At 38.0% G+C, this 22,094-nt stretch overlaps 1 protein-coding gene across 1 annotated transcript; it reads left to right on the top strand.

The window, feature by feature from the left end:
• The first annotated feature begins 4,063 nt into the window (after positions 1-4,063).
• Positions 4,064-20,981, top strand: PI4K2B (phosphatidylinositol 4-kinase type 2 beta). Its single transcript, XM_010153236.1, has 9 exons — positions 4,064-4,201; positions 9,100-9,300; positions 9,818-9,949; positions 11,321-11,474; positions 13,069-13,136; positions 13,640-13,739; positions 16,852-16,985; positions 18,073-18,132; positions 20,309-20,981. The coding sequence occupies exons 1-9, from the start codon at positions 4,067-4,069 to the stop codon at positions 20,480-20,482; spliced, it is 1,158 nt and encodes a 385-aa protein (XP_010151538.1). The 5' UTR covers positions 4,064-4,066; the 3' UTR covers positions 20,483-20,981.
• The last annotated feature ends 1,113 nt before the right edge of the window (positions 20,982-22,094 follow it).

A 22,094-nucleotide genomic window follows, 5' to 3' on the forward strand; every position in this document is an offset into this window, starting at 1 on the left:
CCCTGGCCCGGCCCGCGGCTGGCTGACGGGCGGTCTGTAGGGCAGCGCTGCGGGTGCCTCGAAACCCAAACGCGTTGTCTTAGCGTGCAGGGCTGCGCCACTCGTTTACATCTTTCGGAGTGTCTCCACTGTTACCTCTCCCTGTTTTCCACCTTGTCTTTTGTTGGACTCTGCTTCCTTTGTTTCTGTCATTTTTAATCTTTTTCTTTTAAACTCCGGGCTTTGCGTGTTTTACAGCCTGTTCTGTGGTGGGACTGCTTGTTGCTTCCTCAACACCTGGCAAACCCTGACAAGTTTTCTGTTTGTCTTGCCTATTCCAGCAATTACTTGCTTGTGACCCCCATCTTTTCATCCTGTAAAAAACAAAAAATTGACCCTGTCGTGGTATTTTTGCTAACCGGAGTTAAACCGCGACACTCTCTTCTTTGCTCCAATCATCTGTTTGCTTCTTTGTGCCATCGCATGTATTAAGAGTTTTAGGTGCAGACTCTTCTATCATATTTCTGGTTTATCTGCTTTCCATGTTTTGAAATCCAGCCTTGAGAAAGAAAAGTGACGTGAAAATGCAGAAATGCAAGAACTTAATTATGAATTCAAAAAGAAGCATAAGCCATTATCTAATTCTAAACATACAGGCAAGATGGTAAACTAATCAATATTTATTGCTTTTTTCTTTAGGCTTTCAAGCTCTTACTCTGCAACTTAGTCAATAGATGTACATCTAGGAAAGGTTTGCTGACAGAAATCTGTGGACTTCTGTCACTTGATAGCACTTGCTGTTGTAATTACGCCATAGGATTTCTTGTCAGAGACTTGTAAAAATTCCTTTTGCAACAATAGTGTATTTAGAAAAAAACCCAATCAAAAACCTCATCAATTTGAGCAGATTAAGTTATGCTAGTAACTTTTGTTTTAGTAGCAACAGAGAGCTTTTCCAGGTGTACACTATTCATAAGAAAAAAAACCTCATCCTTTAACCAACGGTACCAAGTGTAGACCAGACGTGTAATGCGAACATGCCATTAAAACGTTAGAGATCTCCTGCCTTGTTCCCACAAGACTTAAGATGTGTTAATGAGACAGTGCTTCTAGAGAAACATGGTAGTTAATGCTGCAGAGTGGAGCCTAGAGCTGTGGCTCTTGCACCACTGGGGCAATAGAATGGTGAACGCAGAGGATTTCTTGGGATCGGCCCCAAGAGTGTGTAAGAAAACCTCAGAACTGGACTGACTGCAGCATCTCGTCTCTTGCTCTTGTTTCCTTGTCCTTACCTTTTCTGTATGTCTTAACACTTGAAGGTACAGGATTGTTTCATGTGTCAGGTGGAGCAAACGTGCAACAGATGTTACTCATGCATTTTATTGCAACATGGGGAGTGTTTTCATAATGGAATTATGGTCAGAATATGACAATCTGTATAGAAAAAGATGGAATTGGTTGAAGGGACTGCCTTTAATTATGTTACTGTTAAAATAGTATAAAGCTAGTTAGTGTTGGAGGTGTTCATACATGTTGCTCTTGGAAAGTGTTTTAGTTTAGCTTATGTCATGTTAGCTTGACAGAAGAGTAAGTTGAGGTATATACATGGATGACAGCATTCATACCTTCTTTGGCATGTCCTCATTGTTCAAGTATAGCAGCTTCACAGCCTTAGGCCTTGTGCAAATTAATTTTTAAAAAGTTACTGAGCTTGGTAGTTGTGAGCCCTGGTCTCTTGAGTGGGAGTTTAATGAGAAGAGTAGTTTTCAAGAGCAGTTGCAAGAAAAAGCCTTGATCAGTTGTCCTTGTAAGTGTAGAGACTGTACGGGGAGTAAGTTGTGACTGTCACGTGCTTTCACAGTGGAAAATTTTATTAAAATAATACTTGAAGAAGAAACTAACTCAGGTAACCCTGCCACGTTCAGCAAATACTAGCTTGAATTAAAATGGCTTATTTTCATATGGACAGTGTTGACAAACTGAAAGGAAACTTATTAAAAGTTCCAGTTTACTTGTTTTCAGCCTATATGTTTTTGTATGGCCACATCACTATGGTAACAGAAGGCTTTCTAGTAGCACAATAGGAATAATGAAAAAATCACAAGTTTCAAAATTTGTTTTTCTCTTTTTCCTTTAGCATACAGCACAATGTGGTTGGTTGGTTTGTTTTTAATTTGATTTTTAATATATTCTTCCTGCAGTTATCTTTCCTAACATAAAGGACATGGTAGAAGAATCTCCTCAAGTCAGCAAGACTTCTTATGGCTTTAGATTCTGGAATGAATATACAGAAATTAAAAACTGACCTCTGGGAAAGTTGTCTTCTGCATAGACACCTTCAGTCCCTATGATAGAAAGTTCACCTGTAGGTCCTTTTCATCAGAAAGATTAATGCACAGAGCTACTTTATATGGATGTTGTGTTTTGTTTGGTTACAGTGTAAGACACAACCCTGATTTTGCTTTCACTGACAAAAATATGTAGTAGTCACTGCTCAGCTGTATGATGTGATGTTTGTTGTGTTGAGGTAGTTGAGGCTTGAATATGGAAAAAGACCCACTGATTTAAAGTGATATTCTCCATAAAACCAAGTGTATTGTGGGGTGTTTATTTCCTGAACTCACTTAAGTACTTCATGACAGGGAAATCTTAGAACCCTTTCCCTCTCTCTTGGGGGCTGACTGTATGAAGTGCAGTTTATTGATTGCCCCTGACAGTCCCAATAAAAGTCTCAAAATTAAACTGTAGTTTATGGCAGAAGTACTGGACAAATAGTGTAACATATTCTGGTTCAGTGGTTCAGTTGTAGTTGTTGATCCTGAAAAAGGTGTTCCAAAATATCAGGAGTGTTTAAAAAAAAAAAAAAAATTTGCTATCCACAAATTGTTTAGGAGTATCTTTTCTGAATGAATCCTTTGTCAGTAGTTGTTTCAGAAGAATGTATGTGCTTTATTTTATCTTGCCTTGTTCCCATTTCAGCAGTTGAAGTGTAATTTTATCTGCGTTAAATTTAGAATAATGTAGGTGTTTCTTGATGACAAAATGAGCCCTGATGGTCCGACCCATTAAAATGCACTCAGTAAGAATGTGAAATAAACCTAGCCTTAAAAGAAAGGTACAAAGATCTACACTTTGAAAGTCTGCAAAGATATTGTTTGAAAAAGTTTAAAGAACAATAGAAGTATTACATCCTTGCAACTCCCTTTCTAGTTATCTTTCTGAATGACTGTGTAAAGTCATAGAGTTTGCATAAATGCCTGCATAAAGCTGATCTTTGGGTTGGTATGTAAAGAAATTCTACAAGTAGTTGATAGTGTTTTAATGTTGGAATGGTGGTGACATGCAGTACTGCACTGGGATATTGGTGCCGCGTGACAGCGCTGTGTGACAGAATGGTTTGGGTTGGAAGGCGCCTTAAAGACCATTTAGTCCCAACCCCCCTGCCATGGGCAGGGACATCCTCCACTAGACCAGGTTGCTCAAAGCCTCGTCCAGCCTGGCCTTGAACACTCCCAGGGATGGGGCCTCCACAGCTTCTCTGGGCAACCTGTTCCAGTGCCTCACTGTGAAGAGTTTTTGGTGAATAACATCGTTGTGTCTTAGCAGATAATGAACATGTTAGCCAAGCTGTTAAATGGCTGGTACGATACCGTTCTAATAGTTACAGACAGTTTCCTTCCAGATAGCTTTCTCTACAAAAGGGCACAAAAATATTAATAAAAATGCTATGTAAAATAGCAGTTTCTTTATGGATATGATTTTGAAGGAATTTTTTTCCTATAGGCTTCCTTATGTAAATTAAAAACAAAAAAGTCCTTGAAAAGTATAAACACATTACAGTGGTATTCTCAAGTCAGTTGTGGATTTGGCTAATTTACTTTAAACAAAAGATTGATTAGGTGTGGGTAAATCCATGGGAAAACTTGCACTGATTTAGTGGACCAGATTTCTCAGCCTGCTACTGGATGGGTGTTAGCTGGGAAGGCTGTTAGCTTTTCAGTGTGTTGACTTATGTTGTTAATTCCTAGTACAGATTACACTTATGATTGCTTGCTTTCATATTTTTTATGCAGGACATACTGCTGATATGAATATATTTTTGGATGATCCAGAATTTGCAGAAATCATTCTGAGAGCAGAACAAGCTATAGAGTGTGGAGTTTTTCCAGAAAGAATCTCTCAAGGATCCAGTGGGAGTTATTTCGCCAAGGATCCAAAAGGGGTGAGCATGTTACTGCAAAGTCTGAGACGCTATCAGTGATGAGTCTAAATTGGAAATTCATTTAAATAAGTTGTTTAATAATTTATCTTATGCCAAAATCTACGTTGGAAAAATCAGTGCAAGGAATGTTTAGATTTCTCTTTATGTCTTGCAGCATAAGCTAAGCCAAAATAACTACCATTTCTGTGTTGCACTTTTACTAGGTTTTGAATGATCTGCACAAAAGAAGTATAGAGAAAATAAAAGGGCCACTTTGGTATCTGAAAGCAATTCAGTTAATTTTGTTCTTTGTACTTTTTAATTGATTTTTGACACTGAACTTCTGATTTGGGTACTGTTTTGGTTTCTTTAGTCAGCTTCCTGGTTTTTCTATCTCCTCTTTATGGAGAGTCTTTTATTTGGGTCATATCTCCTTCCTGTATGTTTGGTAGATGGGTAAGAAGAGTGATACAAGCAAATCTACCTTTTTACTTGTTCTTCTCTGCTGAATCTTAACTTGAAGATTTATTTTCCCTTCCCTTCGTGATAAATGGTACCTTGAATAGTGATCAAAGAGGTATCCCAAGGTTACTTGTTACAGTCACCTGAATATCTTGCTTGAAAAGCAACATTTAGTAAGCATTATCTAGTAAGAGAAAGTTATGTTTCAGACATACTTTCGCGTTGTTTTCTTTAAATCAGAAATACTTTGTCTGCTTACTGACCTCTTCCAAAAAAGAAGACTCCCAGCTCCCACACCTTTGTTAATTTGTCATATCTGATTTTGTTTTAAGCTCCATCAGCACTCTTCTAGTTTTCGTTAGGTGTATTTCTAAGGTGGAAAGTGGGAGAACTACCCCTTCGAAGTCGTCTAATAGCTGCATGTTGCAGTTCATACTCCTGAGTTCCAGGAACATTTGTTAGCAGTGAGCTCCTCCTTTCTGGTGGAGGAGAGCCACAGCGGATTGTGAAGGAGGGTCTCTGGTTTTGAAACCGGAAGGATAAAAAAGAATCTCTCGTTGCTTCGTGGGATTCTTGCTGTCTCATACAAAGCTGTTGTATGAAAACCTGTTCAAAGTTTCAGCAGACTTTTTAAACTTCAGGTCACTTCTCTCCTTCAACAGTTCATTGTAGGTTTGCAGGTTGTATGCTTATATCTGCATATTCAAACTTTACACTGGTTTTGAAGTGGGATTTTAAATTAGGATTATATCGTAATATGCAATAGGAAAAAAATCTGAGTAACCAAGTACTGTTTTAAATCAATACTTTAAAAAAAAAAAAATCAATGCATGGTGTTACTAAAGAGTATTCTACAGTGTTATGTTAAAAATGTTTTCAAACTGGTCAAGCAGGTTTTTTTTTTGAGTTTTTCTTAATGCTGTGCAATTGAGATCTTTTATTCTTAGAAAGCTACTTAGTAGAGAAATTACTAGGAAAAAATCATACTTGTTCTATATTTCCATATGTGGAAATCTGTTTTGTCTGAAGCCTCTCCAGATTGATTTTGCAGTGTTCTGGTGACTAGCAAATGGCTGAGACTCGCTGTGCCCTGGGGCTCATGAGAGAGTACCTACACGTAATTTTTGTAGCCATAGTATTTTGGATTGGGTGCCTTATTTCCTTGTTTCTTACGTGTTAATTTTCTTGTTGCTTTTATTTCTGTTTTGCAGTGAAGTGTTAGTTTTGTTCCTAGTAGTGACTTGCCCTCCCCCTTTGTGCAGGTCTTTGATTTGAATGTAAGTATTTAGGGCAAAGGAAGATTAAAAAACTAATTTTTTTTAATATATGGGCCAGAAAAATTTAATTGCAAAATACGGAAGTGTTTGCTGGTGCGGGACTGTGAGAATAGTGATACTGAGTTCCTAGCTGACTTTCAGTTTTGCGTTTATTCTTTGCATTAAATTTAGAGCTTATCTTCATTTGTTATCCATATGAAAGATCTGATAAAACTTTATTTTGTCAATAGTGCAACTCTCATTTGTATAATGGATTTCACATCCTGTTTGACTGAGTATTGCATCATTCTGCTTCAGACCAGTTTTGTGACTTGCTTTCTCCTATTCTTCTTGAGTAACCTCTTCTTCCTTATGCTGGGAAAGAGCTTACTAAAGACATGCTAAGCTTTCTTACTGGTCAGCGTCTGAAGTGTTTGCCCACACTAATACCAAGGTACAGGTAAAATAACCTGATCGCTTACATCTTCTGATTCATTGATTCTGGTCTATCAGAAAGATACAGCTACAATTGCTTAATTAAAATTACTGACTTTTTGCATGTATTGGCGTAGTTGTATACTGATATGAAGTGGTTCAGTACTTAAGTGTGCTGAATGTTTCTGCATTTGTTGTCCATTGTGTAACCAATAAAGTAAATGACATTGCGCCTGTTATTAGCTGTTCTGCAACGTGTTTTTGACAGGACAGCTATTGGCTAATTGGTCATGCCGATGGAGTCAGTCTTGAAATTACTTTTGACTTGGAAAATTAAGGCTGGCCTTGGTAGGTTGTCTACATACTGAGCTTCCTCATTCTACTCTGGTCCTCAGCGGCAGTGGCTCTGCAAAACTTAGCAAGGTTCTAACTTGAGTGAAACCATAGCTAGTATGGCACAGTACGGTCCAGGCAAGTCATGGAATGAGCTACACTCCTTTTTATAACCGACAGTTTGTGGGAAGTATTGTCCAAAGAGCAATTCAAAAAAGAGATAATTAATGGCTTGGCATATGCTACCAAATACACCGCTACGTTTCTGGGAGATGAAAAGCTGCTAGCTTTGTTTGGGCAGGTAGATACTTGTGATTCAATAAGAAAAACCTGAACTTTTTAATAATTCTAAACCTAACATTAGAATTTTGACTGAACTACTATACTGAGTAAATTCAGTTTCCAAGATGCTGTGATTTTATAGAAAAGTAAAGTGTTCAGAGAACGTCCTTTTGCGCTACATAGAATGTTTACTGTACGTGTAACCTTTTGTGAAGGTCTCAATCGAATGGTGCATACAGCTTGCCTATCATTTTGAATGTCAGGTCTCAATCGAATGGTGCCTGCAGTTGCGTACAGCTTGCCTATCATTTTGAATGTAACCTTAGATTTGCAGGTAACAGCATACCAACAACAAGAGAATTTCTGTCAATCTGTTTCCTGCCCTTGTGGGTAGGAAACTTATATAGCATGAATGCCAGCAGTGGTATTTTGTAACTTATTTCCACTGGTAGTTGATGGGAATGAATCAAAACGGACGGACAAGATAAGCGATGCTACTAATGCCTGGTGTCCTGTGTAATCTGTTTACAGCGTAAAACAAGTTCCCTGTAGTTAGTCTTGGACTAGTCAGATTGTCTTGGACAGAGTGGGTGAAAATTCTGTAGAAGCTGGAACAACTAGTCAGGTTCTCTTCCTAATCTAGTTGAATCAGCAGTTCCTGAGGCAGAGTGCTAGTTGCTGACAGTCAGCAAACTTGTTTGTGACTTAAGAGTGTAAATCAGCCATGAGGGTTGGTGCAACAACAGTCAGTGTTTAGCTTACGGAGATATCTGCGTTTGTTTGATAAGGATTCAGGAAAGTGCTAATATGTGAAAATGCTTCCTGAACAGTTCCTCTTAAATCGAATTCTTATCCAATAAAAATTCACTTACCTTGGTCCTGTGAGGAGGAATGAAGATACTGCATTTCACTTGAGCTATAGAAGAGTCGTTACATGAACTTTATCCACTAGTCTAAAGTTTATCACAGACAATTGGAAGGTTATATGTTTTACTGTGGTAATAATCTTGTGGTTTGAGGTTAACGAATATAGAATCTCATGTAGGAGGCACCTTGAGAAGTCATCTATTTAATGCTTGTGTTGTGGAGCAGGATCGCCTGAACACGATGCCTGATGAGTGTCTAACTAACCTGTTGTTGTTCACATCCTGTTTTGGAGACTCCACAACCTGGCTGTCTGTTTCAGTCTTGAGCCACTCTTTATGTTCAGAAGTTTTTTGGGTTTCTTCCTTTGCAACTTATCTGCTGGGATTTTAGCCTATCATTTCCTGGCTCATTGACAGTAAATGTGTTGTTTGTTTTTTTTCTCTATAGCAGCTTATTACATAGCTCCTTGTGCCCCAGTTTCTCTTAGGCTTAACAATCCCTTCTCGTACAGTCTTTCATTATTCACATTTTTGGTGCGTATTCTCTTCAGTGGTGTGTTTTTTGGTTTCACACCCCCCCCCCCAAATTTCTTCAGTTTAACAGACTTCTTGAAGCACGGTGTCTGAAATGAGACACAGTATTTTGAGTAATTTTAAGCTTTGCTACATCTCCAGTGTAAATGGTGGCTGATAGTGTGAGCCATTGTCAGCTTTGGGTTGAGGAGTGTACAGCACTGGTCACAGACACCACTGTTCAGAATTGCGAAGTGCAGAATGCTTTGATCCATTCCAACTTAAAGCAATAAATAAAATAGATGTAAAAGAGAAAACATAACATTTGACTTCTAGCATTCTGTACATTTGTCACTTTCCTGGAACCGTTATGTCTCTGTCTGAAGTATCTTGTCAATGAGTATCTTGTCGGTGTGTAGGCTGAAAATTATTTTTAAAACAAGTTTTAAAACCTCCTTTTTTAGAAACTTGGAATATTTAAAAAATGTATATTCTCAAATGTGGTCCTCTAACTTTTCCAAAGTTAGTAAATGTTAACTGGTTTTGATTTTTCCCTTATGAAGAGCTTATTTTAAATTTGTACTATGTCTGGACTAGCATTTGATGATAAATACATTTGTAATACTGTTTTATTATTTCATCATCGAAAAAGAGCAACTGTTAAATGCCGTGTGTGGTATCTAACCAATACTTTCAAGTAGCTCATTTTCGAAATCATTTTCATCTTTTGCAATGCAATGCATTCACACTTGAATTTTATTATTTATCCTAGAAAGTTATTGGAGTGTTCAAACCAAAATCTGAAGAGCCTTATGGACATCTCAATCCAAAATGGACCAAATACTTTCACAAAGTTTGTTGTCCTTGCTGCTTTGGCAGAGGCTGCCTCGTTCCAAATCAGGGATACCTCTCTGAAGCTGGTGCCTATCTAGTGGATGACAAGCTGGGGTTGGGAGTGGTACCTAAAACTAAGGTAAAAGTTAAAACACATAAATTATTGAATGCAAAACGAATGTAGTGAGAGATTCGGCAGTGTCTGGACTGTAGTTAGAGAGATGTGTTTGTATGTCATGCATCATCCCTACGTCATTGATAAGCTATTGCTAGTCCAAAGGCACAGTGGTTTGGTGTAGAAGTAGTGACTGTGATTTTTGATTTAAAGGGTAAGTTTGTGATCTGAACTGAATCTCTTCTTTGAAACCACTTCAGTTTCTAGTATTTTCTGACACCTTTGTGCCTCGTGTTTAGGTGAGAGGTATGAGAATTGCAAAAAGCAGTGTTTAACGATTCCCATTTATAAGTCTTGCCACATTTTTGTTTGAGATGGGTAAAATGGCAAATATTCAGCTTTTCATATAAAATTTGTCCGTTGGAAATGCCTGATGTTTTCTTTTTGCTGTTTTTTGACAACTAAGCATAAAATTTACTGTAAATTTAGAATTGAAATTATAAGGAATTCTGAACTGTGTTTTTAACTTTCATATTTTAAGGTTGTCTGGCTTGTCAGTGAGACGTTTAATTACAGTGCAATAGATCGTGCAAAGTCAAGAGGAAAAAAATATGCGTTAGAGAAAGTGCCAAAAGTTGCTAAAAAATTTAATCGAATAGGACTACCTCCTAAGGTAAGATGAAAGATACGCCATTTGTGGATTTCCCTATTGTTACACAAACATTTGAATTAAGAAAACCCCCAAACATTGTATGTAACTTTAACAGCAGAAGAAAAACCTTGTTGCTTGTTGGAAGCTATCTCTGAGTGACTGAAGTTTGATAAATACGTCTGTTTCTGTACAAAATCTGTCCACTGTTACATTATTCCTTCCTTTGAACTACGTTAATAAACTTCTTGTCTCGGTCTGCAGTCTAGCTTTCTGCTGGGGAAGTAACATGTTAACATGTTGTACGTTTCTCACTGTTTTTCTTTTTCTTGGCTGTTTAGTACGTCTCGCTTCAGTGTCATGTTTTTATATTATCTGTTTCTCCCTTGCATTTTATATAGTTCTTTGGATTTTTTTCTAAATCTTTTTATTTTTCTTTTTCCCCCTTACGCTATTTGTTTTACATCCTAACTTTACATCTTGTGTGGAGTACTCCACTGAATAAAGCCTCAAATCATTCTTACCTAATGAGTTTTATTGTATCCCCAAAAGAACACCATGGTATTCTGCTCCTAAACTTTTAAAACAAAGGTTATGTACAGCTTGGGTACTGATCACTGATCTTGTGTCAGATCTCAGCGATTTTGATCCATGTGACATACATTACACAAGCTTGTATCAGCGTGGTTATTCCACATGCTGTTTCTCCATGTCTCTGCATGTGTGCATCTATCTGCATTTTACTTCTCAAATATAAGTCCTCTTTTGAATTCTGAGCACTTTTCCTGTTGCCCACACATGTGGAGCCTATACCATCTGTAATTTTCTTCCTTGGACTCTTTTGGAAAATGTATTTCAGCCATTTTCATGCAAAAAGTGTTTTGTCTTGAAAAAATGGTTAATGCTGCTGTTCATCAATGACGTGTACAAGCTTTTCAGAGAGGAAGATTTTTGAGTTTGGTGTAATTTTTGGTGAGTTTCTTATAAGCCAAGTCTTTCTGATGAAAAAGAGAATAGATGTTATTTCTTTCTTTGTTTCAAATATTGCTTGTAATACTGAGTGTTCACTTATGTTGAGCTGTCTGGCTACATTTTATTCCTGGTAATTCAGTGAGTGCTTCAAAAGTAAAAAATGAGGAAAACAAAACAAAAAAACAAAACACACATCAAAAAACCCAGAAAAACCCCTTGTGATTCGAGTCTTATGTTTTTAGAATTTAGGAATGAAAGAGAAACCACTCAGTAATGTATTTTTTTTAAATGTCATACTTCCTGTGTTCTGAACTTTGGAAGTATACAATCAGGTGTTTTGTTGTGGTGTTTTTTTTTTATGTTAAGATTGGTTCTGTGACCTACCAAAGTGCGTTTTCCAAATGCAGTTTTTTAATTTTTCAGGTTGGCTCCCTCCAGCTGTTTGTTGAAGGATATAAGGAAGCTGACTACTGGCTCAGGAAGTTTGAAACTGATCCTTTACCTGAGAACACAAGAAAAGAATTTCAGTCACAGTTTGAAAGATTGGTTATCTTGGATTATGTCATCAGAAATACAGGTATTTGTTAGTGTCTCTCGGTATCTGTCTGGTTTTGTGGAGCAGCAGTGGTAAGCAGTGCTCACTGAAAGCTGCTGATGGAGACTTTTAATGCATTTCAGATGCCTTTCTCACAATTGAACGCCAGAATATGTTGCCTTCTAAATTTTAAAAAATTTACTTTGGATTCAAACATTAACTATTGAGAGATGACAAAATCCAAACCACCCTTTTTTGGCTGTTACTTGATATTTTTATGCAATTCGAGAACAAATACTTCTATTATGCTTTGATTCTGTCAGTAGGCTTTTAACAATCTGTCTCCCCTCATTAGGATAAGGAGTGGTGAGGTTTCAGGAACCATAAGAAAAGACACAACTACCATTCCTTTTATGCTGAGCTGGAGGTGACAACAGCACAGTTTGGCATCAGTGCAGAATAGTTCGTGTTCATTGTTACTAGGCACTGAAGTACAACTGTGATGTCTGTCTCTTAGTTCTCCTGCATTCTTGTTTCTTTCACTCAGAAGCTGAGATTCTTCTGTTGACTATGCAGGTGATTTATTTCCTCAGGAATGCAAAGGCAGTTTTATATTTACAATAATTCCTTTGGTGCTTTGTCTGAGGTGGGCATCTTTACTCTTCTACAGACATACCAGCTCTAGTTTATTTTTCTTCTCTTAAATTCACTTATTAGAAAGGAATCCAGCTGAACGTAAGTTACTCTAACCTGTGCCTTTTTAGAAGCAGACTAGAAGAGTAAAGTTTTGTTAGAACACAATACTTCCTAATTGCTGCTGTGGTCTGTCAGCTTTATCAAATAGATCCTGTTGTTTCCAGACAATTGCTGTGTCCTGTGACATTCTTAAAATGGTATGGAAAATACTCAAAATGCAAAAAGTGCATTACGTGGGTAATTTTACTTTCATCTAATATATCTAATCATGAGAGAACATGAAAACCTGGATGCTTAACTAAACTTAAGGACGCACCTAAAAATGACAGAAGGATCTACAAATCCATGCAGTTATCCTCTGTACGAAAGACCTAGTCAAAGCCTCCAATGTCTCAGTTTGTCTGAACGTTGCAGACATTTTCAGCTTCTGAAAGGCTCTTTAGTCTTCTCCTGTCTATCCTCGAAGAATGTTTTCTCCGTGTAGTCAAACATTAAACTGTATATAACTTTGGAAGGCCTCTCCTTTTTCCCATCAGCATTAAAACAAGCTTAAAAATTAAGTCATTGTGGCTGCTGATGCTGCCAGTCTTTTCCCCAGGAAAAGGGCATACTACAGCCAGTCTTTATGCATGAAATGCTTGAAAATAGTTTCTTTTAGCTTTCTCAGTACTTAGCTATATATTCAGCCAGCTGGGGAAACTAAAGCAGTAATACATACCTAAGAACACCTGGTAAACGTTTGGTCTTTCCAGTGAATTAGTTGCCTCAAACATTTCAGTAAAGCTAAAACATGTGTATTATGACAGGCAAAATGGTTCAAAAATGTTTTTTGAACTCCCATGGTAAATTCTCAATTTACAATATTAGTCATTGTGTATTGCTTTAGATGATGATTTCCTTTATAAATGATGTGTTGTGACATGCATTTTCCTGTTTAAAGACAGAGGTAATGATAACTGGTTAGTCAGGTACGAAAAACAAGATGATGGACTTGATCTGTCAGATAAGGTAAGAAAGTCATACGCCAAAATTTATGTTCTTCAAGTTGTTTAGTTTTATAACTTGGTCTTGCAGGGGATTAAGTGCATGGCTTCAATCCTGGTGCGTGGTTTCAAGTAATATGATAACTGCAAATTGTTCTAGATGAAATGAATGGAAAAGCTATTTGGATTAGACTAGTCTGGATACAGTGTCCTAGAAGTTATTGTTCTGTATTTTTTCTTTACTAGCTTGGGCTATAATAATAATACAACTGCCCACTGTTGCTCAAGCACATTTCTTCAGCAGTTTATATGCTCTGCTTATCTTGTGTTCGGGGGAAGGGCTCCTTTTTAGTGGTGGTAGACTTATATTCTAGAGGATACTCATTTATGTTGTTTATACTCAGCTATATTGTTTTAGTTGACTTTAAGTAGTAAAGCTAGAAAGTGTATTATTTAGTGTTTTTAATGTATTTTACTGTTTTTGTAAGCACATAGGTATCACTTATTTTTGAAATATTCCTTCTATAGGATAGCCAGTGGACTATAACTAAGGAATCTACTATTAAAATTGCTGCAATTGACAATGGTTTAGCATTTCCATTTAAGCATCCTGATGAGTGGAGGGCATGTGAGTATTGCATTCTTCAGTCATCTTCCTTTTGTGACAGTAACTTCCAAATACATTTGGTGTGGGGCATTTTTTGGTTGTTGTAGTAAGAAACTGAGAAATCATCACTGTAGTTAAATATTGAATTTTTGAATAATGTACTTTTCAGAAAGTTAGCAGCAAATGCCATTTTTGCAGTGGCATATGTGATTTAGTCCTTGTTCTCTTTTTTTTTCTTTTTTTACCCATATACCTTTGAACATTGTTAATATATGGATATTCATAAACATGCTACTGTATGTAAACTGACTGGTGGTGGAATTAGAAAAGTTCAGCAACACGTTTTTCATGTGTGTTTTCTTCAAAACCATGGTGGAAAATTACTTGAATGCAAGGATAGGCATGTTATGTCTCCAGTGGCCAAATTTCTATTGCAAAACAAAGGGTTCTGTTGTAGGTGAACAAGTAGACAAGTTACATGTTGTTTTTACTTGTTCTCAGCTTTAGCTTACTTTGCAGAAGTTAATCGTTAATTAGTATTTTGAGCAGACTGAAAATGGGTATTACTGTTAAAGCTAGATTGCTTCTGACCACACCTCTGACTACTTATAGTTTAGAGGGAAGTGCACAACAGGGTTTACGATTATTTCTGTGGACTATTAGCCAGTCAGGTAATTATGGTAGTTAAGTGTGGGCTAGTTCTGCTGTCAAAAGGCTAGTTAATTACCCCACCCAGAGCTCTGTATAGTCTCTGTATTTACTGTCCTACCTATCTCTTAGCTACAGTCACTTCTGCAGCTGCTCTGGAGACATGGCAGTTGTTGACTGTTTTATACAATCTTTTACTTCAGCATCAGAAGTAATAGACTGGGATTATCCTTTAGAATTCTTTTGCAGTTAGACAAGTGTGTGATAATTCTGTAAACTTGTAGCATAATGTTGCTTAAAATCACAGGCTGTTGAGGGGTAGAGCGTATTTTCTTAATGACTAGAGCTGGTTGGTTGTCAAGGGTAACTTCCTCAAAGCTAGAGAACAGCCTATCCAAAAGGCAGGAAGTTGGTCCAGCATGGATGAACAGGGAACACCTGACTGAATTAGGACACTAAAATTAAGTACATTAAAAAAATGAATGTAGAGGCTCCCCTGGAAGAATAGAGACCTTGTTCAAAAGTGCAGAGTCAAAGCTCAGCTGGAGGAAAGCTAGCAGGGAACATGAGGGGCAAGGAGGAAGGCTTAAGTAAAGTGGAAGTGAGAGTGGGACTGAAGAAAAGTGCTGTGAGGGCCTAAAGACAAAAGGCCTAAGAGAGAACAAGTTACTCAGTGCTGACTCTGCCTTAGTTTTCACTTAGAAGATTCACTCTTAGGTCTCAGAGCTCATAAGCAGAGCCTCTGGGAATGAATCATTACCCAAAGCAGAAGAAAGGAGGCACTTAAGCAAAATGGACCTACAGAAGTTTATCGGAGTAGATGAGATGCGTAGGAGCTGGCCAGTGGTATTGTGAGGCTGTTTGCTCATCACTCGTGAAAGACTGTAATAATGTGGGAGGTTGATGGCTAGAAAAAGGTAAGTACGTCCGTCTTTACGAAGGGCAAGATGCAGGGAACAGGGAATGATGCGGTAGCCAGCCTAACCTCAGTCCCCATGTGTGCGCTGGCAGCCCAGAAAGCCAACCGTATCCTGGGCTGTATCAGGAGAAGTGTGGCCAGCAGGTCGAGGGAGGGGATTCTGCCCCTCTACTCTGCTCTGGTGAGACCCCACCTGGAGTGCTGCGTCCAGCTGTGGAACCCTCAACATCAGAAGGATATTGACCACTTGGAGTGAGTCCAGGGGAGGCCACGAAGATGCTCAGAGGGCTGGAGCACCTCTCCTATGATGAAAGGCTGCGAGAACTGGGCTTGTTCAGCCTGAAGAAGAGGAGGCTTCGAGGAGACCTTATTGCAGCTTTCCAGTATCTGAAGGGGGCCTACAAGGGTGCTGGGAGAGGACTTTTTCCAAGAGCCTGTAGTGATAGGACAAGGGGTAATGGGTACAAATTGAAAACAGGGAGGTTTAGATTAGATATCAGGAAGAAATTCTTCACAGAGAGGGTGGTGAGGCAATGGAACAGGTTGCCCAGAGAAGCTGTGGATGCCCCATCCCTGGAAGTGTTCAAGGTCAGGCTGGATGAGGCTTTGAGCAACGTGGTCTAGTGGAAGGTGTCCCTGCCCATGGCAGGGGGGTTAGAACTAGATGGTCTTTAAGGTCCCTTCCAACTCTAACCATTCTATGATTCTATGACTCTGGAATGAATCCTCCTAGAAGCTGTGTTCAAGCACGTGAAGAACAACAGGGTAGTCGGGAAGGACTAACTGTGCCTGACTGGCTGAGTGAGTGGGGGGAGGGCAGTGAATGCTGATTTTCCTTGACACTTGGCAAGGCCTTCTGCGTGGTCTCTCAGTATTTTTGTGGGCAAATGTGAGGTGAGAACTGGACAAGCAGACAGTGAAGGGGTTGAAAACTGGCTGGACCATCTGACTCAGAGGGCTGTGAGCAGTGTTAGGAAGTTCAGTAGGTGGCCTGCTACTACTGGTGAGTCGAAGTTCCGGGAACTGATACTCTTTGGTGTCTTAACACCGGCTAATGTTAATTACTCTTACAATATTTCTTGAAAAAGCTGTTAAATATCAATTATTTGAAAAGTTAAGAATGTTTTTATCAGCATGCTTAGAAAAAGGCATTTCAGCAAACTGAAAATTGTATTAAAAAGAGTAGCCACTTTTTTGTTCATTGTTCTGTATGAGTTGAACATCTGAAAGATTTCTATTTGATTGCAGCCATTATTTTACTTGAGCAGAAACTGCATTACTAACCTAGGAGAAGGCTCTGCTGTTGCTTACAGTAAAATACCTTATTTTACTTATTACTTCAACCAAATATGTATTACTTCGCGTATATTTTTACTGTTTGGAAAAAATGCTAAGCAGATGTAAAGCTGTTCTGTAGCTGTAGCCGAATGGGGTAACAGTGTTGTGAGAAGTGGTGTGTTGCTGAGAACTTCCAGTAGGCAGCGGAGTGCTGTATCAGCGGTAAGCATTTGAGAATTTTATTTCTGCCTGTTGTTAACTAGCAAATGTACTGTTTTTCTGCATTAGATCCCTTTCACTGGGCTTGGTTGTCTCAAGCAAAAGTTCCTTTCTCTCAGGAGACGAGAGACTTAGTTCTTCCTCGCATTTCTGATATGAACTTCGTACAGGATCTCTGTGAAGATCTTTATGAACTATTTAAGGTGAATCAAGGGCTGCTTTGAGTTGAGCATTACTAAAATAGCTGATACCTGTAATGGAACAGTTAGATGGTTTTTCTTTGTATGAATTTAAATTCCGTATGTCATGATACTGTGCTATTTTAGCTTTAACGCTGGCATGGTAGAAAGGGTTTATATAATTAAGAGGAAACTGTCACAAATGTGGCTAACAGACAGCTCATCTGAAAACATAATTACCTTTTATATATCTGTTTCACAGTGTTAAAGCTAGTTAACTTCCGCAGCACAGATATGTAAAAACTCCATTTAACTTACCTGTGTGGTACGTATACACGTGATAAACTGAGGCAACCTGAGGCAATTGTGTATTTAATGTAACTCAAAATACCCGCATACCTTCCATATACTTAATTTTACATACATGTATTGTGTGAGGTTGATGCTGAAATTTTGATCGTGTTTAAAGTAGGTCAAACCTATTTTAAAGGTACTGAAACTATGCTAAAATACTGACATGTGAAGGAGTGTCCTTCTCTGAAACATTCCGTGAACCATTGTGTCAGATGTTCAAGTGAAATAATCCAAATGATCAGGATGGCAAGAAATGGAAACTTTAAACTTTTGGTGAAAATGCAGCTGTAACGTCGAAACTTCATCCTGAAACACCTTTGCAGTGTTTGTCTTTGACTCAGTTGTGTCACAGTGACCCTGAGTTGTCTGCGAAACAGACAACTGTGAACCCAGTGAAAGCTGAAGTACTTAATAAATGTGGATGAGGAAATACTCCACTGCCAGAGTAAAGGTGAGAGACAGTGGTGTAGTGTGATGTGATGGCATTAAGCCTGTCTCCCAGTGCCCTACAGTGCTATGCACTGATTTATTTTACTGTTATGAAGTGGAACATCCTTCATCTTCCCATATGTAAACTTGCTGTAGTAAATAGACCTTTTTTGTGGGCCATACTGTGACTCTCCGAAGCTTCCAAAAATTATTACAATGTTGGTAAATATGACTGTGTATTATGAAATTGATGAATTTGTGTGCTAAATATATAGGTAAAAATAAATGCTTCATTTCCTATAGTAACTGTTTGTTTTCTTTAATAAAGACTGATAAAGGATTTGACAAGGCTACCTTTGAAAACCAAATGTCCGTTATGAGGGGGCAGGTAAGACTACTTTTTTACATTTTTATTTGTGTTTAATCTGTCATCACCTCTCGGCTGTTTTTTTAGCACTACAAAAACTGACTTCTGTTGAATTGAAAGACAGTTGAAAGTATTTTCATCTGAGAAGGCTAAATTTCTTTCTAGAGTTTGTTCTTACTTGCATATAGATGAGAGCTGAAAGTGTATACTGTTGTTTGTGGGGTTTTTTTTTAGATTTTCTTAAATGTAATTGGCTTTTGTTGGCTTTTGTGGAGGATAGGGGAGGACTTAATACCTATATGTTCTTAGAAGGTATTTTAAAAATGAAACACTGGAGAAGAGTCAAACTTGAAAAGAAAATTTTGTGGGTAATTTTGTTATTTTAATAAGTGTGACTTTATTTTGAAGAGTTAACTTGATGATGGAAACACCTCTCACAAGTAAACAATATGAGGTAGTAAAATTTCTGTATCCTGGCAAAAGTCAGAACCATACTGGGAACCAATCCAGCCATTATCAGATTAGAAATTTGATAAGTATTGCATATTTTAACACTAAAGAGAGGAAAAGGGTTTCTCCATCTTCTTGCTCGTTTAAAATTTAAGACTGATGTGATATGATAGAGAACAAATTTAGTTCGTTGTAGGCATAAAGCAGTGATATTTGAAGATGTACGGGCATTGGGCTAGATAAATTAATAGTCCTGTTTGCCCTGAATTTATTGAAATGCCTGACTTCTGTGTTCATAAATGCAACATGGATAGCTTAAAGCCAGACACTCGCAGTTCCTGGAGTGGCTTAATCTGGCCTTTCTCTGTACAGTTTCCAGTATCGAGAAGTACCTTGCACAAGACTGCAGCTCTGCCTAGTCAAACATAATCCCAGCTATACATTAGTTGTGTATAAAAGTCAGCAAACCTTGCTTATTAAATTGAATTATAGGGATTATATCTGAAGTAACTTTTTTGAGAAGTTTGTGCAGTCACTGGAAGGCCACTTTTGAAGTACTTATTGATCTTAAACTGTGTTAAGTAGCTTTTTTGTGATGAGACAATTGGCTACAGGGAATCTGTTACTTAACGAAGCTTAAGGAAAAAAACTGATCCATGTAATTGAGCGAGATCTAGCTAAGATTGTCTAGATTAATTTCCCACCATAAAGACTTTACCTGGACCCTTTATTCACACCCTTTCCCTGAGGGGGATTTCATCAGAGACTTGGGTTTCTTCTTGTTTGGATGTCTTGTTTTTGTTGAAAATCGTGTCTCTCTAGATACCAGAATAGATACAAGAATGTGTATCTGTGGGAGATATCAGGTTTTCAGGAATGGATTTAGGAAAGACATGCAAATAATGAGTTATTCTTGGATGTGATTGGTAATATATCAGCAAATGATGCTTTTAGCACCAATTTTAGATTTGATTTTTGATGTAAAACCCAAATGTGTTACAAGGGCCTTATGGAAGAGATGAGTATCTAGATCCACACTGGAATGGTTTCACTTGGTTATGGTGAATTTGCAGGATAGCCAAAACATCTTTAAATATATCCTTAAACATAAAAAACTTTTTAGAATTGGAAAATGAAGAATCTAGATATTAAGGGTAATTCAAGTGTGTCATCAGAACTAAATTGAATACTTGCCTCGGTTTTTAGCAGGATAACGTTGAACATGGAGCAAATTATCAGGACAGTTAATGAGCACTGAAGTTTGGGAAGGAAGATAATACTCCTGGGAGCCGAGGGCTGAATTTGGATCATAGCACTGTGTTTGGCGTGGGTTAATATGGCTTCATATGTTCTGATGCAAAGATAACTTGTAGCTAAATTCCTGGTAGTTCCTATATGAACTACATGTTGATTGCTTTCTTGTAGGTTTTTCATTAAAGGTGCAATGCACTTAAGAGATGTGCTAGATTTAGCATGCTCTTAGATTGTGACTAACATTTTCCAAAAATTTGGAGAGGATTGCATGAAATATTCAAGAAGAAGATAGAAGAGTAGTCAGATTGCAGTAAGATGTCCTAATGTTTCTGGACTAATGACATACTTCTACTTGCAATAGCGTATCTTACAAAAACTGTTTGATAGCAGAGTCTTTTACAGGAATTGCTTTAAGAGTAGCATCTAAACGTAGAAGCCTCTTAGCCACAGTGTTATTTGTGTGCCCTCACCTTACCTACTTTTACTGTTTTAGATACTAAACCTCACTCAGGCGTTGAAGGATGAAAAGAGTCCCATTCAGCTTGTTCAGATGCCACGTGTGATTGTGGAGCGAAGTAGCACTGGAAGTCAGGGCCGAATTGTTCACCTGGGTAATGCGTTCACACAGACCTTTCATAGCCGGAAGCCTTTCTTTTCCTCCTGGTAGCCAGAAAAGGAGTTTTTCTTAACTGTAGAAAGCTACTTCTGTGTAAAGGCTCTGCAATAACGTACTTCTGCTGTATGCCAAGAGCTCTGACTGCCGGCACCTCAGAACTTAATTTCTAAAGACTTAAGAAATGTATTTTGAATGTAATAAAAGTTTACAATTTTTGTCTCAAAATTGTGAATTCTTATGTCAGGGAATGAAAAGAACTTGTCCATACTGTATTTTTATAGACTAAATTAATGTATTCTGCATAATATTCTGAATAAGGGAAGATGCAGTCTGCATATGCTGAGAAACTACTTTTGAATCCAACAGGAATTCTTTTTGTTTAATATAAATGTGAGGACCTGTACACTACCAATTTCTTTTTATATTTTCATTTAAAAAAAAAAAAGGTGCAGAATGTTATCTTTGATTGTGCAAATGCTTTTCCTTGGAATTTCTTCCTGATATTTTAAGCTGTTTATAGATTTTTTTTCATAGGCTAGTTACTTGAAAAGTCATGCACTAAAAAACCAACCAAATAAATAAATAAAAGAGAACACCCCCTTGACGAACAAGTGAAAGAAAGGGAGAAAGGAACAAATGTTCCAAGTAGGTTTTTTGCACATGGGGACCAGAAATAGTTAAATAGTTGAGTTACAGCAAAATTCAACCCAAGCAAGTACACGCAGTTCCTACTGTGACAAAATAAACTGTATGTTTCAGAGGTTGAAATGTCACTTGTAGTTTTTAGAACTTGTGTCTTTAAGCACATGTATGGAAAATTGTGGTATTGCTTTGTGTATCCATGGCCGTGAAAGAATTGCACCACGTTGTCACAGGTTTGGTTTGCCATATGCTTACAAACGTGTTGATCCTTAGTCACCAAAGCGGTTCTGCGCTATTAATGATGGAAGTGCTGATGTGTTTGTTACAGAGCCAGCCTGCCTTCTAAATTTCTATCTAAACACACTTATTTTTTTGACTGGGGTGGGGGAGGGAGAAGACTGTAGCACATAGAGCAGAGAGGCTTATTATCGTGCCCTTAGCAATGCCATGCTCATCTGCCAGTTGCCACCGGTATTTATTTTTAAGTTATGTGGTTTGACTCAGTGGTCATGTTCCTAGGTCCGTGGCTTATGCAACATGATCAATATTTTTTCTTTCTGGGCTGTTAAGACTGGGCATGGGAGAAAAATTGCTGCTTTTATGAAACCTTGAGTATTTCAGACACTGCCTATTTTGTAATTCTAAGCAATACTGTGGAACTCAGAAATTAAAATGCTTGTATTTTATATAATTTTGAGTGGGTGTAAATATTAATGTAGCATGTCAGCACTTCACCTGATTAACTGGAACGCTTAAGCCTTAAGTGTAAAATCACTGTACAGCGGAGCTCAAAATAAGATTGAAACCACCACCTTTATAAACTTCCCATGATTGTTTATATCCAAACGGTTTATTAAAAAAAAATATCTGTTTTTGTTCTACCCTGCCTACTGGAGAAAATAAACGTCGTAGCCTACAACGCACGGTTTTGGGCTCAGCTGTCTCATTTGTCGTGCGGGAAGTAGTCCCGGGCGCTGGTTACCGCGGGAGCGTTCCCGCCGCGTCGCTGGGGGGCGCCGGC

This window comes from Eurypyga helias, unplaced genomic scaffold (genome assembly GCF_000690775.1).
Source record: "Eurypyga helias isolate BGI_N326 unplaced genomic scaffold, ASM69077v1 scaffold28886, whole genome shotgun sequence".
In the NCBI taxonomy this organism is placed as follows: Eukaryota; Metazoa; Chordata; class Aves; order Eurypygiformes; family Eurypygidae; genus Eurypyga; species Eurypyga helias.